This window comes from Lissotriton vulgaris, chromosome 4_1 (genome assembly GCF_964263255.1).
Source record: "Lissotriton vulgaris chromosome 4_1, aLisVul1.2, whole genome shotgun sequence".
NCBI classification, from domain to species: domain Eukaryota; kingdom Metazoa; phylum Chordata; class Amphibia; order Caudata; family Salamandridae; genus Lissotriton; species Lissotriton vulgaris.
Genome location: NC_141691.1, coordinates 661,780,106 through 661,801,899, shown reverse-complemented (window position 1 = coordinate 661,801,899; position 21,794 = coordinate 661,780,106). Strand labels below are relative to the sequence as shown.

Here is a 21,794-nt window from a genome sequence, read left to right as displayed (position 1 = left end):
CAATGCAGCACCAAACCCAAGGCTAGACAATCTAAACACTTGTATATGTACAGTAATTAGAAAACAAAACAAAACCCATTAGGTCAAATAGTCCTTGAACTTTGTGTTTTAATGAGTAAAAACACATAAATTCTGCAAATTGCTCATAAAAGACATTGTCAGCCATAAGCTGCATTGAAAAGTGAATAACAAAGAAAACTGAAAGCATTTTAAGTTAAAACTGGCACCGTGCCTTTAAGGCAGCCATGACCCCAGGCTTCCCATCATGCCTCAGGGGTGGCACTTAGATCAGTTGTTCTTTCCAGCTCTTTCAGTCAGGACCCTGGTTAAACCCCTCCAACCTTTTTTTGACTTTCTGTCAAAAATACTGAGGGCCAGATGTAGGTAAATCCGATTTACCGACTCTTAAATACCGACTCATACCGATTCGGTATTTAAGAGTCGGTAAATTGGAAGGAGGCAGATGTAGGTAAAAAATTACCGAATCTGTAAGAGTCGGTATTTACTGATTCTGTAAATACCGAATCTGTATTTCCCATTGATTCCTATGGGCCTTGAAGCCCATAGGAATCAATGGGAAATACAGATTTGGTATTTACAGAATCGGTAAATACCGAATCCTGCAAGGGTGCAGGGGGTGTCACTTTGACACCCTCTAGCACCCCAATTCCGGACCTGTGTGCCATGTGGCACACAGACCTGCCCTAAGGGCATGTCTGTGTGTCACATTACACAGGTGTGCATGCACAGATGTGCATGCACACCTGAATTCGGTATTTTACCACCCAATAGGATTGGGTGGTAAAATACCGATTTTGAGGGGCCTGTGGCACTCTTAGGAGTGCCACCTACATGTGGTTTTTCCAAATCGGTAAATATACCGATTCGGTATTTTACCGATTCTGTAAATTTACCGATTCGGTAACTTTACAGAATCGGTAAAATATAGGCCCCCTACATCTGGAACCCCTAATACCGATCGGTAACAGCCGAATTCGGCCGTTACCGACCGGTATTAGGGCTCTTACATCTGGCCCTTGGTGTTTTCCTTCAATTTTTGTCCTCACTCGACGGTTTTTAGCCTTAGAGAGCTCGTGCTGCCTTTATTGGGCTCAAAAAAGGTTAATTTTTGGTCAAAAATGCCTTCGCTTTTTGATCCCTGCTCTTCCTGTGGGAAGAAGAAAGCTAAGACTGATACACATCCTGTGTGTATCCTCTGTATTCCTGACTCTCATTCTCCATAAAGCTGTGATCACTGCAAGTCCTTTTCAAGTAGAACTCTCAAGGACAGAGAAAAAAATCAGGTTTTGTGGGTTTTCTGAGAGAGGTAGGTCTCCAAAGAGACAGAAAAAGCGGAGGGCGCGGTCGACGTCGAGATATGTCCCGGTTTGCTCTCCTGCGGCATCAGGATCGGCGTCGTAGGTTCCACTGACGACGACGACGAGTCAACTCCCCTCGACGGTGAAGCCTTCAGCGTCGAGAGTCAAGGTAACTCCGTTGCCGTCAACCGGGCGACGTGCAGCGTCAAGGGAGAGGTCGACGTTGGAGCGTAGAAGATCGACATCGAGACCTCCGTCGTCGAAGCATCAGGTCCAGTCTTCGACGCCGAAGCCTCCGTCGACGCCTAGTCACCTGCGTTCGACGTCGAGGCATCCTCCGTCGTCGCCAGGTCATCGGCGATCGACGTTGAGGCACCCTCCGTCGCCGTCTCATCATCGACGCTTTCTTGCAAATTAAATCCGTGAAGTTCAAGAACTAATCGCCGTTTTCATTTGACATTTCACCACAGTGGCCCCTGCCTTAACCCCTTCGCTGCGGCGGTAATTCCACCGCAGCGCTGGGGGGGGCGAGCGGCGCTCGCATGCTCGTGACGGAGCCGCTCCGTCACGAGCCGCGGTTGCGCTGTGCTCATGGCGGAGCGGTTCCGTCATGGCCCCGCCCGCTCAATAGAACGCGCGCGCAGGCGCAAAATCAGCGCCGCGCAGGCGCGACGGCAGGGCCATGACGGAACCACTCCGTCATTAGCACAGCTCAGCCGATGCTCATGACGGAGCGGCTCCGTCATGAGCATGGGAGGGGTTAAAATATAATTATTACAATGAGGTTTCAGAATAACTATTTCATAATCACATGTTAAAAAACAAAGAAAACTGAAGGGAAATAAGAACAAGCATTTGCAATGCTATAGGTGTCGCTTTCTGTGAGAGTTTCAGCTATTTGCATTGTAAATAACAATGCCTTTTATTTATGTTTTAAAAATCAAAACATAAATAAAAAGGCATTGTCATTTACAATGCCAATAGCTCAAACTCGTGTAAATGCGAGACATATTGCATTGCAAATGCTTGTTGTAGCGTAGTGATGGCGCTGGGGATTCCTCCGTATTTACAAGGAGAGGAAAAGCCACCCTGCGTGGCTTTTCTTCTCCTTGAAAATACGACCCATTCAAACGCAGCACTTTGCGTTGAAGGGGCGTTCCATGGGTGTTGCTGTGTCTGTTCCCACACAACACCCATGGAATAACACTTCTCAAGACTTACGAGAAAGTGTAAATCTGTAGATTCGTGTGAATGGTGCGCCACCCTAGAGGTGGTGTAGCGAGGCACAACAAGGAGAAATGTTACAGTTACAGTGGAAAATGTTATGAACCAATCAAATCTATTTTTTTGAGGTCCAATGGGATCCGCGCACCGTGCGCTCACGAAGCGCGCACTGACGCGACTTTGCGAAAATAAATGTAAAAATAATATAAGTTTATTACAAGTAGAAATATATTATTTGTATGAAAACCTTAGATAATCTTTTGCCCTAATATGTACATTAAAGGCACGTACATATAATTTTAGAACATAAAAAATGTCACTGAAGTTGCGCACCCAGTGCGCCCCAGCACGTATTTGACGTCACGTGGGGCCCGCCACCTCGCTAGTGTCATGTACCGTAATACGCATGTGTCGCAAATGCATGGGAGCAGGAGTCGCACACCGGTCGCGCACACCACGTAACATTTTACGTATACGACATAAAAAAAGCACGCACTCGTCGCTCACCATACGCAGTTCCTTCACGACTTTTCCAAAATGGCAGCTAGAATACACGTACCTGCTGCGGTAGGTACGCTTTGGGTGCGCAACTCCCCCAAAAAAATGTTGAAAGAAAAAGGAAAATTATTTAAATATATTAAAATACAAAAATATATATATATATATTTCAGTTTTACATTTTTGTAATTTTTTTTGCAATTTTCAGAAAAATATATAATGTTGTTTAAGTAATAAAATATTTATAAATAAACAGTTAAAAACTGTAGAAATTCAGTACAAAAAAATAGGTATAACTACTATTGCACTTAAAAATTTGCATTTAAAAAAGCTTTGAAATTCACTGAAAAAACCATAGGTTTCAGAGACATTACAGTTCGAAATTAGCATTTAAAAAACCTTTGAAATTCACTAAAAACAACATACGTTTCAGAGACGTTATAGTTAGGAATTAGCATTTAAAAAACCTTTGAAATTCACTGATAAAACTATAGGTTTCATGAGTGTTATAATTAGCTGGACATTTCACTCGTACAAAATCATAGAAATTCCTCCATTATAGTTGGTTGTGCTAACTATAACTCGTGCGCCCGCAATGCACTGCAGATGATGTCACATATTAAATCATTCATGACATGGTCAGTGACATCACTGATGACATCACTGATGACATCACTGCTGACATCATCCACGTGACAATCTGATACACCTCATCACACACTAGTATAACCTTTGATCACTCACTGTAAAATACAGAGTACCATATTTGAAAGCATTGACACACACATACCAGTTACTACATACGCACTCACTGATTCCTAAGTCTACAGACACAACTGTCCATTCACCTACAGAATCACTTATACATGCAGTCACTGATCAATGGTAACACTATCAAATGTACCTATATAGACATTGACACATCAGCAGTCATCCTAGTCAATTTTGCAGTGATGCTACTCACTCATGAAAAGAATCAATCACACTTACATTTACTCACGTACAGTTATATAAACAACACCTGATTTATACATACACATAGTAAATCATAGTTACTGTTAAAAAATCACTATTACAATTATACACCCATTCATACAGTTACTCTCACAATCACTGACTCTTACGTGTACTTATTTATATACACCAACTCTCATATACAATGTCTTTTATTTTTCTACTTTATTGGAGATGTACCACTGACACATAAATTCACTTACCAACACACAAATAAACACACTCTGACACCCAAACAACTGTTTCCTGAAACACTCCTAAACCCATATGCCTAGACCATCAACCATTCACACATCTCTGCATAGAGTTACAACTCCCCCACCCAACCACAGATACACTCAGTCTCCCTTACAAATACTCAGCCAACTAATCAATTACTAATATAGACACTCATGTAGTTAGTGACCAACTGATGCAGCAGGCTATACAACAACAGAGACTGTGATACACACATTCACATAGTTTGGTTACTAACTCAGATATTTAGTGAGACACATTTAATTACTCACTTAAACAGTCAGACAGCTACTACATCCTCCATCTAAACAGTTATGTATCCACTCAATCTTCAATACAGATTGGTATATATATATATATATATATATATATATATATATATATATATATATATATATATATATATATATATATATGAACAAGTGAGTCCCTCCTCTGAAGAAGAAACAGACGCAGCATTCCACGAGGGGAAGTGTAAGGAGGGGCTTTATTAAAACAATTGACAGTCTGGTGGCGGCGAATGCATTTCGGCATATTGGCCTTCCTCAGCGCCCAGCACCTGACAGAAAGTCTCGAAACGCCGGCCTGCCGCTTGATGATGTAGGCGCCACTCCGCTCCTCCCCCATGCGATTGCTCTCACCTGTAGCGGTGCGCTGTGCATCTGTGCACCACAACTCCCAGAATGCAGCATGTTCTCACAATCCGGGTCGGTGAAATGGGGAAGGGTAGATGAAGTTCCAATTGATGTGATGAGTCGGAGGCGAGGAAAAGCGGCAGGGTTTGATGGGCTGATTCGGGTTTGTTCCGAAAACAAAGTCACTCCTTGGGCCCCCTCATATATATATATATATATATATATATAATAGATATTTAAATTTCCAACATAACCACATTTACTGGATGATGTCATTTGAGATGTCATCAGTGATGTCATCATTGGTCACTAACCATATCATGAATGATGTAATATGTGACATCATCAGCAGTGCATTGCGGGCGCGCGAGTTACAGTTAGCACAACTAACTATAACGGAGGAATTTCTATGGTTTTGTATGAGTGAAATGTCCAGCTAACTATAACACTCATGAAACCTATGGTTTATTCAATAATGAATATGTATATATATATATATATATATATATATATATATATATATATATATATATATATTATTATTATTATTTTTGCTTGTTTCTAGGTACTTGTTCTATCATAGTGGTAAGGAGCATGGGCCCTGAGAAAAAAGGGGTCCTATCCTGGAAACGCAATATTGTGTACGTACTGCTCTCTATTCTGATTCAAGCATGTGAATCTATGAAAGATTCAATACTGGAGAAGGAACTAGTTGCTTACTTGTACACTATGGTTCTCCAGTATTTATATCTTTCATAGATTCACATGCAGCCCGCCCACCTCCCCGTTTCTCAGGTAGACCGTTTTTGTCTCTAGATACATCCATGGCTCTCACTTGGGGCTGGAAATCTGAGGTATGGTGGCTCTGCTGGGGGAGTGTGATGTCAGGACTAGCTGCTGATTGGCTGAGTTTTGGACCACATAATAATGAGGATAGGGTACCAAACACTTACTTCCCTATGGGTTTTCTATGCAGTTTTTTCTTTTACTGCTATTGTTATTCATTCACCCTGAGACTCCCACCATGATGACTGGGAAGATACAATCATGTGAATCTATGAAAGATATCTATACTGGCGAGCCATAGTGTACAGGTAAGTAACTAGTTTCTTCAGTGCTATAGCCCTGTCGGAAGCCGGATTGGAATTAGTCGAACAGTCTGAATTGTTCAATCTGGTTGCTTAGTTGGACGTTGACACATTTTTCAAGGAGCTTTGCCAGAGTCTGAATGTTAGAGATGGGGCTGAAGTTATTTAGGTCCCCCTAATCTGCTGTGGCTTTTTTTTTAATTGGGGTTACTTGCCCAGACATTAGGCATTCAGGAATAGTGCCTTGAAGTAGTGAGGCATTTACTATTTGGGTTCAAACTTGGAGTATAGGTTATTTGATCTCACTGAAGAAATGTAATGGTAAAGTAGTGTTTAGAAGGCTTACGTGCTATTAGAATTTTGAGAATGGCGCTTTCATTAAAAGTTTCGAATATGTTCCATGCAGTGTTGTTTTTGGCGGTGTGCTCTGGGAGAAATTGAGACTAAGCGATCCGTGGAGGGGGGAGCAGATATGTTATATGACAGGCAGGTGCTCTATTGTGATCTGCAGATCACGTTCGGTCTGTTTTGTTTTTTTCCTGGAAGAAGGAGGCAAATTCCTCGCAGTTTGGTCACAGGGTAGGTTTGGTTTGGCTATTCGATTGTAGTTTGACAAGTTCAAACTGTTTTTAGCTTGTTCTAATTGGTTTCTGAAGAAGTTAACTTTCAAGTTACTAATGCATTTGTGTATGGATGTTTGTTAGTGATCTCAATTGTTTAAGGTGTTCGAGGACGTGAGAATCTCCACAATCATTCAACTAGTCTCAGAATACGTTTTTCTGCATTAAGGCTCCCATTATACCATGGTTTGACAATGAACAAAGGCCACATCCATTCATCCAGTTCAGTCAGCTGGATATTTCTGACATTGAGGATTGCAGAAGCATTTTAGCTAAAGCTAAATACTACTTTTAAAGGAAAGTGGACTAGATTTTGCTTAGTGTGCTCTAGAAACCGCATATTCCCTTTTTCATGCCCACCTGAACAAATATTGCCATATGTATGTTACATCTTGCACATTCAGGCCTATCTCACAGTTCAGTTGAGGTTCACCTGGTGGCAATCTACCAATTTAGGAGTGCCGCTGGAAAACTATCACCCTGGGATCCCAGACTTGTAAAATAATTTAGGAAAGACCTTTTAAGAGGCTACCCTCTGATACCGGAATCACCCGTCTTTTGGCAGCTGAATATGGTTCTCTTACCAACTGATGAAGACCCATCTTGAGCCTAAGCAATGATGAATGGATTGCGGAACAAATGATAACAATCACCCCCAGTAAAGAGATCTGGGTTAAGCTCATTGTTCTTTTGCTCACCATGGCACCCCAGTTTACACCCAGCCATATGCAAATCAGTCTTGACCCTGCTCCTCATGGAACCAGTCCAGCTCGAACTGCCAAGCCAGGACCTCCCTGGACTGGAAACAAGCATCCTAGGACCAGATTCGGGGTTTCACCACTCATCACCCAGGCTTGCTTAAATCCAGTGGCATAGGGAGTCTGAGACCCACATCTGTGCATGCCCAGCGCACGTAGGGCGAGAAAAAAAGACACAGTGAGCCTTGTCATAAATCAAATCTTAAATATCTGTCCTGGAAGAAAATCTTATTATTAGTCTTGACCTCAACTAGACAGGGTTAGTGAAATACAAACCTTCACTGTAAAGGAACCATATTTACAGTTTAGAAAGAGTCATGCTCAGAACAAATCTTCATTTAATTCACAAAGTTCCAACAGACTTTCAACTTATTGAACGAGTTGTTCTTAAGACTTACTTTCAACACCCTCAAATGCACTAGAAAAAGCATTATATACATTTGATGTAAAATGTGGCTTAAAGTTCTATCTGGAGTGAGCAGAAAACTTCAAAAAGCCTGACCAGCTCCTCATAGCTTACGGACCTCCAAGGGAAGGTTACACTTTATCAAAGAGTAGTATCTCCAGATAGGTTTCAGCTGCTGTAGTATTTTGTACCCATAAGGCTGGATGTGCGTTGGAAGGGAAAGCTAGAGCTCATTCCATAACAGGAATGTTTGCGTCTGCAGGCCTGTTTGCAGAGTGCCATTGCCAGACATCTGCAGAGCGGCCACATGGGAGAACAGGCATACATTCACACGTCATTATTCCCTGGCGAAGATAGTGAACAATGAGCTGCTGTCATTTGCCATTTATTTCAATAAGGTGAGCTATTTTATGTTGAAGCCTATCTTATTCTGTCCTTCCTTCCTCCACTTGAAGTACATTCTGTTGTTTGGATACCTGCTTGTTATTCACATTGAAGCATGTAAATCTATGAAAGTTTCAATACTAGAAAAAAACAAGTTATTTACCTGCACACTTTAGTTTTCCAGTATTGATATCTTTCAAAAGATTTACATTCGACCTGCCTTCCTTCTCGATAGGAGCTCACCTCCTGTTATAATGGGACCGCCATTTTCGTTGACCCACTAGTTGTGGTTTCATTTGATGGGGCTTTAAATGCACAGCCAAAGGCAAGCCCATCTCGGCCGGACTGCGAGTGCGCCAGGACCCCTGATCCTTTGTCCATCCAGGCATACACGAAGGACGAGCTGATGTCGATAGGCAATAAAGGTAGGCAAAGCTGTGGTGTGACGTTAAATGGTAACACGAACAAGACCCAATTATGCTGAATTCATGGACCATCATAAACCAGATCTAGTATTTCTTACTGAAACCTGAACTGATAATACATCAGTCCATGATCTGATAGTTGCTATTCCGGAACAATATGAGATGTTCAGAGTAGACCGAATTGGCAAATGGGGAGGGGGAATCACAATAATTTATCATTACCATTTCAAAACAGTTTTTACCCCTATTTCTCATTTAGACACAGAAGCCCTGATGTTACATTTTTAATTTAATAACAACTTAGTGTTTCATGGTACCTTAATTTATCGTCCATCTGGCTCAAGAATCAGGTTTGTTTGATCTGTACAGTCCTGTGTCGAGTCATGTATAGAGTTTTCAAGTTTCACCTTATTGGGTGATTTTTAACTTTCACTTGGACCTCCTGAAACGTATTGAAACCGAAATCTAGTTGACTGCCTTTGTTGTTTTCACCTAAGGGAGATAATTAATCAACCAACTCACAAGGCTAACCATATTGTAGATGGGATTGTCACCAATAATCCAGGAATCAGCTTTGACAAAGCCCTACCACCGACATGGACTGATCCTAGTGCAGTCTTTTTTAATCTAATTGTCCAGGTTAATAAATCTTGTTCTGTAATGTCGGGGAATTCCACCTTAATGCGTCCGTGGCAGAGAATTTACAAATTGGAGTTAAAGTAATCTTTAAAAAGCCATAGTCCATTACTGGATACTAATACTGATAATGCTGCCTCCAACTTCTATAACTGAATAGATTCTGCAGTCACTCAGATAGATCCAGCAAAAACAAAAAAGCTAGAAAAAAAACCACCCCATGGTATTCTTCCTAGTTAAAAAAAATCGAATCTAAATGTAGAGCACATGAACAGAGATGGAGGCAAAACTACAATATAGAAGAGAAAAACAAATACAATCTAGTTATTGGTGAGTATAAAGCTGCAATTATGTCAGCAAAAACTAAATACTTAGCTGAGAAGATGGGCATGGCCAAGAACTCTACAAGAGAACTTTTCAAAACTGTTTCAGTCCTTTCAGATTTTGACCAGAGCAGACCCTTTATACCAACTTGCCAAGTTTTTCCAAAGGAAAGTAAACCGTGTTTGCGTAATTGCCAATCAGAATGTTAATAATTCAGGTGATTTCTTGGGATGTCATTCTGTAGGGCCATATGATAAATTAAAATGTTAATTGAACGGGTTGGGAGCTTGCCCCTGTTAACTGACGAAAAAGTAGAAAGATTGTTGGAAACTACAAAAAACGTGGTTCTCCCATTGATTCGTGCCCGCCATGTGTCTTGCGAATGGTGTCCTGTGCAATTGCAGTCTATCTTGCTAAACTTCTAAATAATGTGTTGACTTCAGGGCACTTTCCAGAGGCATGGAAAAAGGTGTTGGTGCATCTGAACTTAAAACAACCTTTCCTAGACCCTGTAGAGATGAAACATTATCGGCCCAATTCTCGTTTACCGAACCCCACAAAAAGTTTGGAAAAGGCTATAAATGAAGATCTGATAGCCCCTTTGGAAGTCAATACCATTCTGGATCTATTGCAACATGGTTTCTGGCCTCAGCACTGCACAGAATCGGCCTTAGTCATCTCGTTGGAAGAAATCCGGATGCAGGTAGATAAAGGAGGCAGTGCTGCACTGATCTTGTTGGACCTGAGCCGCATTTGATACGGTTAACCATCTTGTGCTCATCAACCTGCTTGAGCGGGTGGGGATCAGGGGTGCAGCTCTGATTATTCTCGGTTCCTTCCTATTAAATAGAGAGCAGACCGTTTCGCTTGTAGGGTGCACCTCTAATTCCTTTTCTCTCCCTTGTGAGGGGCCTCCGGGATCATATTTATCCCCAACGTTTTTCAGCATCAATGCCACCCCCTGGCAAAACTTATTCAATCACATGGCTTTTCTGCAAATCCTATGCGACAATAGGCATATAGTCGTATCAACTGCATCTGATGTCAACTTTGTTGCCAAATAATTCAACAACTGCTTGGCACATTTCACAGTTTGGATGCAGGAAAACTGCCTAAAGTTAAACTCTGAGAAAATGAAGGTGATACTCTTTGAGAAACATATCTAATTTTGAAACGATTGTTGGTGGTCTGTTAACTTGCACTTGCTTCCCTCCGAGCCCTGAAAGTAAAAAACGTTGGGGTCCTATTTTATGCCCAACACTGTTTCTCTGAGCAGATCAATCTCATTTTCATGTTTTTATCTATTGAAGATACTTAACATGGTCTTTCCATTTATTCCATTTGATATGCAAAAAATGGTAATGGTTGCCTTGGTCTTATCCAAGATAGACTATTGCTATGCTCTATATCTGGGAATCCACAATTCTCTTCCAGGGGATCCTCACCAATAGTCATAAGCACTGAATATTCCCGCCCAATTGCGGGACCCCGGAGACAATATAAAAATATATATGTAAAAAACACATATATCGCGTTCCAAATATATGTAAATACATATATCATTTTTCTCACACCAATGCAGCACCAAACCCAAGGCTAGACAATCTAAACACTTGTATATGTACAGTAATTAGAAAACAAAACAAAACCCATTAGGTCAAATAGTCCTTGAACTTTGTGTTTTAATGAGTAAAAACACATAAATTCTGCAAATTGCTCATAAAAGACATTGTCAGCCATAAGCTGCATTGAAAAGTGAATAACAAAGAAAACTGAAAGCATTTTAAGTTAAAACTGGCACCGTGCCTTTAAGGCAGCCATGACCCCAGGCTTCCCATCATGCCTCAGGGGTGGCACTTAGATCAGTTGTTCTTTCCAGCTCTTTCAGTCAGGACCCTGGTTAAACCCCTCCAACCTTTTTTTGACTTTCTGTCAAAAATACTGAGGGCCAGATGTAGGTAAATCCGATTTACCGACTCTTAAATACCGACTCATACCGATTCGGTATTTAAGAGTCGGTAAATTGGAAGGAGGCAGATGTAGGTAAAAAATTACCGAATCTGTAAGAGTCGGTATTTACTGATTCTGTAAATACCGAATCTGTATTTCCCATTGATTCCTATGGGCCTTGAAGCCCATAGGAATCAATGGGAAATACAGATTTGGTATTTACAGAATCGGTAAATACCGAATCCTGCAAGGGTGCAGGGGGTGTCACTTTGACACCCTCTAGCACCCCAATTCCGGACCTGTGTGCCATGTGGCACACAGACCTGCCCTAAGGGCATGTCTGTGTGTCACATTACACAGGTGTGCATGCACAGATGTGCATGCACACCTGAATTCGGTATTTTACCACCCAATAGGATTGGGTGGTAAAATACCGATTTTGAGGGGCCTGTGGCACTCTTAGGAGTGCCACCTACATGTGGTTTTTCCAAATCGGTAAATATACCGATTCGGTATTTTACCGATTCTGTAAATTTACCGATTCGGTAACTTTACAGAATCGGTAAAATATAGGCCCCCTACATCTGGAACCCCTAATACCGATCGGTAACAGCCGAATTCGGCCGTTACCGACCGGTATTAGGGCTCTTACATCTGGCCCTTGGTGTTTTCCTTCAATTTTTGTCCTCACTCGACGGTTTTTAGCCTTAGAGAGCTCGTGCTGCCTTTATTGGGCTCAAAAAAGGTTAATTTTTGGTCAAAAATGCCTTCGCTTTTTGATCCCTGCTCTTCCTGTGGGAAGAAGAAAGCTAAGACTGATACACATCCTGTGTGTATCCTCTGTATTCCTGACTCTCATTCTCCATAAAGCTGTGATCACTGCAAGTCCTTTTCAAGTAGAACTCTCAAGGACAGAGAAAAAAATCAGGTTTTGTGGGTTTTCTGAGAGAGGTAGGTCTCCAAAGAGACAGAAAAAGCGGAGGGCGCGGTCGACGTCGAGATATGTCCCGGTTTGCTCTCCTGCGGCATCAGGATCGGCGTCGTAGGTTCCACTGACGACGACGACGAGTCAACTCCCCTCGACGGTGAAGCCTTCAGCGTCGAGAGTCAAGGTAACTCCGTTGCCGTCAACCGGGCGACGTGCAGCGTCAAGGGAGAGGTCGACGTTGGAGCGTAGAAGATCGACATCGAGACCTCCGTCGTCGAAGCATCAGGTCCAGTCTTCGACGCCGAAGCCTCCGTCGACGCCTAGTCACCTGCGTTCGACGTCGAGGCATCCTCCGTCGTCGCCAGGTCATCGGCGATCGACGTTGAGGCACCCTCCGTCGCCGTCTCATCATCGACGCTCGACGTTGAGGCATTCCAGTCGAGGGCATTCAGCGATCCAGCATCCTCCATCGACGTCCAGTCATAGGCGCTTGACGTCAAGGACTCCTCCGTCGACGTCACCCCCACGGTGTTCGACGTCGAGACATGGGACTCCAGCGCAATCTCTTCTGATTCATCAGCCAGTAGTGGCGCAACACACCGAGACATCGAGCCAGCCGGCTCCGTCTTCGAGTCATGGGCCCACATCTCAGAGGTCCTCAAGAACAGCTTCAGCTGCGGAAGGGGACCAGGGCTCTCCAGAGAGCATCAGTCACGCTGCTAAGAGGAAGATAACTCCAGAGCATCATGGTTCTCACAGTCGCACTGCTTCTCCTGTGATTCTGTCTTCCTCATCAAGATCATCTTCTGGCCCGGATGTGATCATTTACACGTTGGGCGGCGAAGAATCAAGACACTCCCCTTCACCTTCTCCACAGGGGCGAAAGGATGTAGCACCTGCACGCTCTCCAGTGAGGGATGCCACACAGCAGCCTTCTACCGTCAGACTGTCTCCTTGATGGTATGCACCGCTGCACAACTGGGCTACAGATAAAGAGACGGCGTCTCGCTTGCAGCAGTCTTTATCTAGACCTAGAGAACGGTCTTGCTCTCCGGTGATGTCCAAAGGAAGATCACGCTCTCCGGTTCGCCGTAGGGAAAGATCACGCTCTAGGGTTCGTGACTCCAGGCGTAGATCCAGATCTCAGAGCAGGAGGAGAGAACAAAGATCACCTCTTCTTCTCCGACACGCTCCCATAGAGAATACTCGCCCACTCTGATGGATTCCCCTCCATCAAGGGTATCTCTGATCGAGGATATCTTCTCCTTTCAGGACATACTGGGTAGAGGGGCTATAAAACTGGGAGTTCCCTTAACAACTCCGCAGGTCAAGACCTCAGTGATTTTTGAAAAGCTGCATCACAGGTCAGCACCTAAACCCCTTTTGCCGTTAGTGCCTGGCATTATAGATACGGTGATGGAGGTATTCCTCACTCCAGCAACGGTCAAAGCTCCGGCGAGGATCCTGAAGAAATACAAATCTCCAGAAGAGGACCCTCTGTTTCTTCGAGCTGATCCTCCCCCGGACTCAGTAATCATTGCAGCAGCAAGAAAATCCAGTGCGGTTTCCTCTTCTGCTACTGTACCTCCGGACAAAGACAGCAAGACGCAAGATTCGTTGGGGAGACGAGTCTGCAGTACTTCAGCGACTTTTCTTAAGGTTTCTAATGCAGAGGCCCTTTTGGGACATTACGATAGGTCCCTGTGGCATTCTTTACAGCTTTTTGTGGACAAACTCCCTCAGGAAGACCGTAAGGACTTTGAAGAAATCCTTCTGTAGGGCAGTCAGGTCTCCAACCAAATTATAGGTGCCGCAGCGGATGAGGCTACCCTGGCGGCTCATGGATATGCCCACGGAATATCGGCAAGGAGATCATCCTGGTTGCGCCTAACGGCTTTAAAACCGGAAGCCCAAGTGCGCATTCTGAACTTGCCGTTTTCGGGGACTTCACTGTTTGGAGCGAGCATGGGCGAAGAGATGCAGCGCATGAAAACAGAGCTGGATACTCTCAAGGCGGTAGGTCTCGGAAAGAAAAAAGAATTCAAAAAGAAATACCGCTCCTACAACAAGGGCTCTTCCAAACAGCGGGTTCAAACCCCTAACTGGCAGAAGAGTCAAGACCAGCAGGGTCAGCAAATGTCCCAGTATAGAGGAAAGCGTAATTCCAGAGGAGGTGGGAATTAACGCCAGGGCAACAACACCGGCAAAGCTCAGTCCAAGCAATGAGTCTTTCCTTCCCCCAGCGCCGTGGACCACTCCAGTGGGGGGAAGCCTTGCGGGTCATTTGGAAGAGTGGCAAAACAACACAAACGACAGATGGGTGTTATCTACACTTCGGAATGGTTACAGTGTTCGTTTTAGTCATCAGCCTCCACCTGTTCCCCCCGATGGCAACATCGAATCAGTTACACCTTCTGCAAAAAGAAGTGGCCACTCTTCTCGAGAAGTCAGTCATCGAGAGAGTGCCAGTGTCTCAAAGGGGAAAAGGGGTATACTCCTGATATTTTCTGGTCAGTAAAAAGGGGCAAAAGGCAGAATTCAGACCTATTCTGGACTTGCGAACACTCAATCTGTGCGTCAAAAAGGAAACATTTTGCATGTTGGCGCTTCACCAAATATATCCACATCCCAGGGGGGAGATTGGATGTGCTCGGTGGACCTCCAAGATGCCTACTTTCATGTTCCAATAAACCTCAGTCACAGGAGATTTCTTCGGTTCCGGGTGGGGACCTCCCACTATCAGTTCAAAGTCCTGCCGTTAGGGTTGAAGTCGGCTCCACGGGTGTTCACGAAGAGTGTTGCAGTGGTAGCAGCAGCTCTACGCCGCAGAGTGGTCTTCGTATACCCATACCTGGACGATTGGCTTATGAAAGGTCCCTCCCCAGACAGCGTAAGAAGTCAGTTTCAGACTTGCATACAGCTCTGCCAGCGACTAGGGCTACATGTCAACTTCGGAAAATCAGTCTCTCAACCCACCAGAAGATTCACTTCCTATTAGCTCTGCTAGACTCCGAAGTAGGAAAAGTGTTTCCTTCGGAGGAGAGACAGTTTTCGATAACCCAGAAATGTCAGCTGGTGCTCCGCAACAAGGCTCAGAAAGTGCGCCGGATTGCCTCCCTGCTAGGGTCGATGGCATCATGCATCTTCCTGGTCCCGAATGCCAGACTTCGAATGCGTCCTCTTCAGCAGGATCTGGAGGACAAGTGAGACCAGCAATCAGCTCGCTGGGACGATCAGATCATTCTCTCAGACGCAGCTCGAGCTTCCATTCCATGATGGACCAAAAGACAAAATCTGCATCAACCTCCCCCTGTGCAGACTCTGATCATGGATGCTTCCCTTCTAGGTTGGGGAGCACACATGGGTCAACTGCAGGTGCAAGGGCTGCGGTCGCACAAAGAAAGTACCTACCACATCAACATGCTGGAGTTGAGAGCAGTCCACCTAGCTCTCAAGGCGTTCCTTCCCTCGATTCACGAAGCTTCAGGTCTAGTACAGACGGACAACACCACCACGATGTACTATTTAAACAAGTAGGGGTGAACGCGCTCATGAACTCTGTCGCTGGAAGCACAACGGATTTGGCATTGGCTTCTGGATCGCAAGTTTTCCATCACAGCAGTCCACCTCCCAGGAGAGCAGAATGTGAGGGCGGACGCTCTAAGCCATCATTTCGACGACAAGGAAGATTGGGTACTACACGACGCAGTGGTAGAAGAAATTTTCTAATCCTGGGGTCGTCCCACCATAGACCCGTTAGCGGACGACCAAAACACAAAATGCCAAGACTTCGCCTCCAGGTTCTACCGGCCAGGGACGAGAGGGAATGCTCTTTTGATCGACTGGTCAGGGGAATTTGTGTACGTTTTTCCACCACTTCCGCTGATCCCGAAGGTGGTGAGCAAGTTAACACACTCGTGCACAACGATGATCCTCATCGCCCCGGACTGGCTGAGGCAATGGTGGTACAAGGACCTGATTCACCTGTCAGTGACTCCTCACAAGAGGTTACCATGCAGGCCGGACCTGTTGTCCAAGATGAACGGGAGGATTTACCACCCCAACCTTCCGTCACTGAACTTGGCAGCATGGCTCCTGAGGTCATACAGTACAGGCATCTAGGGCTTGCAGAGGACTGCATGTACATCTAAAAGAGGCAAGGCGGCCTTCCTCAAGACATTCTTATGCATGCAAGTGGAAGAGATTTTCTATGTGGTGTATACAGAATGATCATAATCCTGTTCAATGTCAGGAAGAAGCAGTGCTTCCTTATCTGTTATATCTGGCTAAAGCAGGTTTAAAGTTTAATTCCATCAAGGTGCACCTAGCTGCTATAACAGCTTATAGGCGGTCACCTTCTCAAACCTCTTTTTTTCCAGTTACCATCTGTCAAAGACTTCCTGCAAGGGTTAAAGAAAGTATACCCTCCAGTACGTCCTCCTCCTCCCTAGGAGTTGAACCTGGTGCTATCGAAGCTAATGGGTCCACCTTTTGAACACATTCATAAAGATACTTTACAACCTCTTTCGTGGAAAGCAGCTTTTTTGGTAGCAATCACGTCAGCTCGCAGAGCGAGCGAGATTCAAGCTCTCTGTTCCTCTGAACCCTATACGGTGTTCCATTTGAATAGAGTGGTGCTACGGACGCATCCATCTTTCTTGCCTAAAGTGGTGTCAGATTTTCATGTAAATCAGACCATTTCTCTGCCCACTTCCTTTCCCAATCCCTCTACACCAGCTGAGGGGGCTCTGCATTCTTTAGACCTGAAAAGAGTTTTAAAGTTCTATCTAGATGGGTCTAAGGTTATTAGTCACTCTGATCATCTCTCTGTTAACTATGGATCGATCAGGACAGGTCATGCTGCCTGGAAGCGTTCTATCTCAAGATGGATCGTTTCATGTATTAAACTTGCTTACCAGCTGGCACAGAAGCCCTTGGGGGTTTCTCCCAGAGCGCATTCCACCAGAGGGAATGCTGTGACTACGGCTTTCCTCACTAATGTGCCCATGTCTGAGATTTGTAAGGCGACGACCTGGAGGTCCGTCCATACATTTACCAGACATTACTGTCTTGATTCTGACACGAGAGCAGATACCCAGGTAGGCCAGGCCTCCTTGAGGAATCTGTTTAACAGCTGATTCGGGCTGTTGTGATTGGTCTTTTTAAGTTGGGTCATGTACTTCTCATTTACCTGCAGGTGGTTGATGGGCTTGCTATTCTATTCAGTGCTTATTACTATTGATAAGGATCCCCTGGAAGAGAAGGATAAGTTACTTACCTGTAATCCTAGTTCTCTTCCAGGGGTATCCTCATCAAAGTCATAAGCACACCCGCCCTCCTCCCCAGGTAATTGAGAGATTCACGTTTCTGACTTGTAGTTTAGCCCTGACTTCAGGGTTATGCAAAGAACAACTGACCTAACTGTCACCCCTGAGGCATAATGGGAAGCCTGGGGTCATGGCTGCCTTAAAGGCACGGTGCCAGTTTTAACTGAAAATGCTTTCAGTTTTCTGTGTTATTCACTTTTCAATGCAGCTTATGGCTGACAATGTCTTTTATGAGCAATTTACAGAATTTATGAGTGTTTTTACTCATTAAAACACAAAGTTCAAGGACTATTTGACCTAATGTGTTTTGTTTTCTTTTCTAATTGCTGTACATATACAAGTGTTTACATTGTCTAGCCTTGGGTTTGGAGCTGCATTGGTGTGAGAAAAATGACATATGTATTTACATATATTTGGAACGAGATAAATGTGTTTTTTACATATATATTTTTATATTGTTTCCGGGGTCCCGCACATGGGCGAGAATATTCAGTGCTTATGACTTTGATGAGGCTACCCCAGGAAGAGAACTAGGATTACAGGTAAGTAACTTATCCATGTTACCTTTCAAAGCTACAATCGTTGCAGAACGCAGCAGCCCGCCTACTTCTAAAAATTCCCAAATGTAGCCCCATTCCAAAGAGTATTCGGGACCTTCACTTGCTGCCTGTTAGGGAAAGAGGGAAATTCAAGGTCCTGTGCATGATATACATGGCACTGCAAGGTACTGGCCCTCTCTTCTTTCAGAAAACCTTTGCTTGGAATGCCCCAGACGTGACCTTTGATCAGCCGCTACTAAATTAGTAGTTATTCCTAAATATTAAAAAGGCTAATCGAGGTTTGGTAGATGTTTCTCATATTTATCCTGTAAGCCGTGGAATTCCATGCCTTTCTCACTGAGATCGCAAATGAATAGGGGGCTTTTTTTAGGAAATCTACAAAGACTTGACTTTTTGTCTCCAGAACTAAGTAGGTCTCCTCTCGTTTTCAGCTCAGTTCTAGGACGCTGGCGCCAAGATGCCTCGGCATTCGCACGCATTAGAAAAATCTTACTTACTTACTTCTTTCATACCTCACAAATATTACCTTACACTAGTGCTGAGAAATCTGAGGAATGGTGACTCTTTAGCAGAGGAGTGCTTCAGAAACTGCAATCTGGCTACAGTTTGGCCGTTTTTCAAAAGATGTGAACGGCTAACAATGCTAATGCTTTTTCTTGTTATTGATTATTAAATTTACTGTGGGACTCCCTCATTGACTACGAAGAAGATTCAAGCATGTGAATCAATGAAAAATATAATTACTGGAGAGCTACCTTGTGCAGGTAACTTGTGTTTTTTTATGCACAATGCCTATTTGTTGTATACATCATTCAGTATCACTTTGGGGTAACTAATGCTTTTCACAGTGACCCCCTTACAAACAAGCGTGTGTCGTGCTATCTTTGAATGCAACCCACCTTCAGTTGGTAACATTAATTGATGAGAAGTAATTTCCTGGTATTTAAATGGCTAGCAAAAGGGCAGCTTTGTTTCTTTCCCCTGCTCCTTGACATATCATTTCAAGAAAATGCCTATCGACTTGTTCATTTGGATTGTGAAACCAAAATAAATACAGTTGAACTGTTTTTCAAGAATCTTTTCTCATTGTTTAGAGTGAATAGGGAATAAGTGGCTTAATCCCCAACTCATGGCAAGTGGCAATTTGTAGATGGGGTTAGGAGTGCATTATTAACATGGTATAACTGATTATGTAGCTCTGATGATGCCTTTTGTTGGACATATGGAAATAGGCCATTTTTAATTTATTTGTTCTTTTTTCCACGGTTTAAACTCTTTCTGAAGAACAATTGTTTGTAGCCTGAACATCTTCATTTGCTCTCATTCAGCGATTTTCCAGATTGCCTACTAGTGTACTCTAGTTCACATGTGTAACAGTTGTGATGATATCTATTGTTGTACTGCCTGAAAAGTCTAGCCCTTTGAAGATAAAGCTGGATAGTGTCTTAAGCTCGTATTTCCCATTTGTCTTGAGAGGAATGGAATGGCTAAATCAGTTTAGTTGAAATTATGTCGTAGTAGTGATGAAATATGTTCATAACTGACCATGCTTCTATTTATTTCTCTCATAGGTTTCGCACAACACACAGGAAATAAATAGTTTGGAAAAGACAGTGGCAGCTCTGAAATCTGACTTTGAAAAGTCTATGAATGATAATACAGCAAACAAGAAATACTTGGAAGAGAGCTTGGTGTCAACAAAGCATAACCTTTTAAAAGTTCAGGAACAGCTTGTCATGGCTGAGAAGGTCAGTTTGGTTTTGCATAGTAAAGATATTTCCCCTGTATCTGGCATCTGAGTATCTGGTATAGTTAGAGGGAGTTTTCTGAAGCCCTCATGTGTTTATGTTTACAGACTTCGCATCAATGAGTTACCACATTGCAATATTCTCATCAAAGTACTACACCAGACATGTTAGGTACAGCTTTCAGAGTTGTATGTCAAGACACCAGCAGTTTAGTATCTAAATTTACTTAAAATGTTTGATGTGGTGTTTCTCCCCATTCTATTTTGAATATCTAGAGATGTATTTTTGTTAATTATAGCTAGTGATGTATTTGTTATACTGTAGCCCAGGACTGGAATTGACCTCAAACAAGCACCAGGTTGGCATATGTAATGTCCTAAACAGCTTCTTGCCCAATGGTTGAGCCACAGAACCTGTGGTGGGGCAGACAAAATGTCCGTCAACAAGTTTCAAACCAGATGGGCAGTGACTTCTCACACTCGTGGCCTGTGGCTTATGATTCATAATACAAAGACTGAGAAGGATGCTGATTTCAAGACAATACTTACAGAAGGGTTTGCCCTTGTCAACTCAGTCACATAGCTGTACTCCTGTGTGTAGTCATGCAGAATATTTCAATCGGAATACTTCTGAACATAGAGCAAGCCATCCACCTAAGTGGTTTTGTTCTTTTCTGTCCGATCCAGTGTCAGGCAAACAAAAATCAAGCAACATTTTACATTATCCAGGATGACAAAAATATCACGCATCCAAATAACATGAAAGTTCAGTAAATACCTGAGATTACACCAGCATAATATACATTTCACTCAGGCCTAATCTGGATTCATCTCATGAGGTATCGCTGAGTTCCATCCCTCTCCCGTCCCTCTGCTGCAATCAATGCGGCTGGAGGGCGAATGATTCGACCTCTATTATCAATGATGTACAAGCACCCACTAAAAGTAGCGTTAACAGCAACCATCATGCCAATATTGTCAAGCCTATGGTTTATGGGGAGTGAGTTCCATTCCCCTCAACCAACAATTCGAAGGCTATTAAGTGCATCTTACTCAATACAAGATCTATGGTGAAACACAAATTCTATCTAGAATGCCTCATTCAAGTAGAGGACCCTGATATTGTTTTCCTTACTGAAACCTGGGCTAATGAAAACAGTGATCCTGACTGGCAACTTGCCTTACCTACTGGTTATGTCATTGCCAACATTGACAGGAAAGGGGGAGGAATAGCAATAATTTTTTGTTCCCTTTTTACAGTCATGATCTCCGCTGAGTCCTTAGTAGGCGCGGAAGCTATGTCAATTCTTTTACTATCTAAGAATTTAGAAACCTTTGCTGGTCAACTAATTTACAGGCCCCCTGGCCCCACATCTCCGTTTTCCCTTTCCCTTCAGACATTCCTGGAATCCTGCACTGATACGGATAGCTTTACCATCCTTGGAGATTTTAATCTTCATCTGGAAGATAACAATAACTCAGATACTATCCATTTTCTTGATATTCTTGCTAGCTTTGGATTAAAACAAATTGTGTGTGAACCCACCCATATAGCAGGACTTACACTTGATGGATTATTTACCAGTAAGCCTAGGATGGAAGTCAACATGGTCGCTCCTCTTCCTTGGACTGATCATGCTGCAGTGTATTTTACAGTAGTTTTGAAAACAGTAACCAACCAACGGAGATGTAGACCTCTGGTGAGGAAATATTG

At 43.4% G+C, this 21,794-nt stretch overlaps 1 protein-coding gene across 1 annotated transcript in view; it reads left to right on the top strand.

The window, feature by feature from the left end:
* LOC147722400 (leucine zipper transcription factor-like protein 1) overlaps positions 1-21,794 on the top strand; it is a 353,962-nt gene that overhangs the window by 239,270 nt on the left and 92,898 nt on the right. Inside the window, exon 8 of the mRNA XM_086964922.1 lies at positions 19,905-20,081. Within this exon, the coding sequence (XP_086821048.1) occupies positions 19,905-20,081 (177 nt within the window). The remainder of the gene's footprint in view (positions 1-19,904; positions 20,082-21,794) is intronic.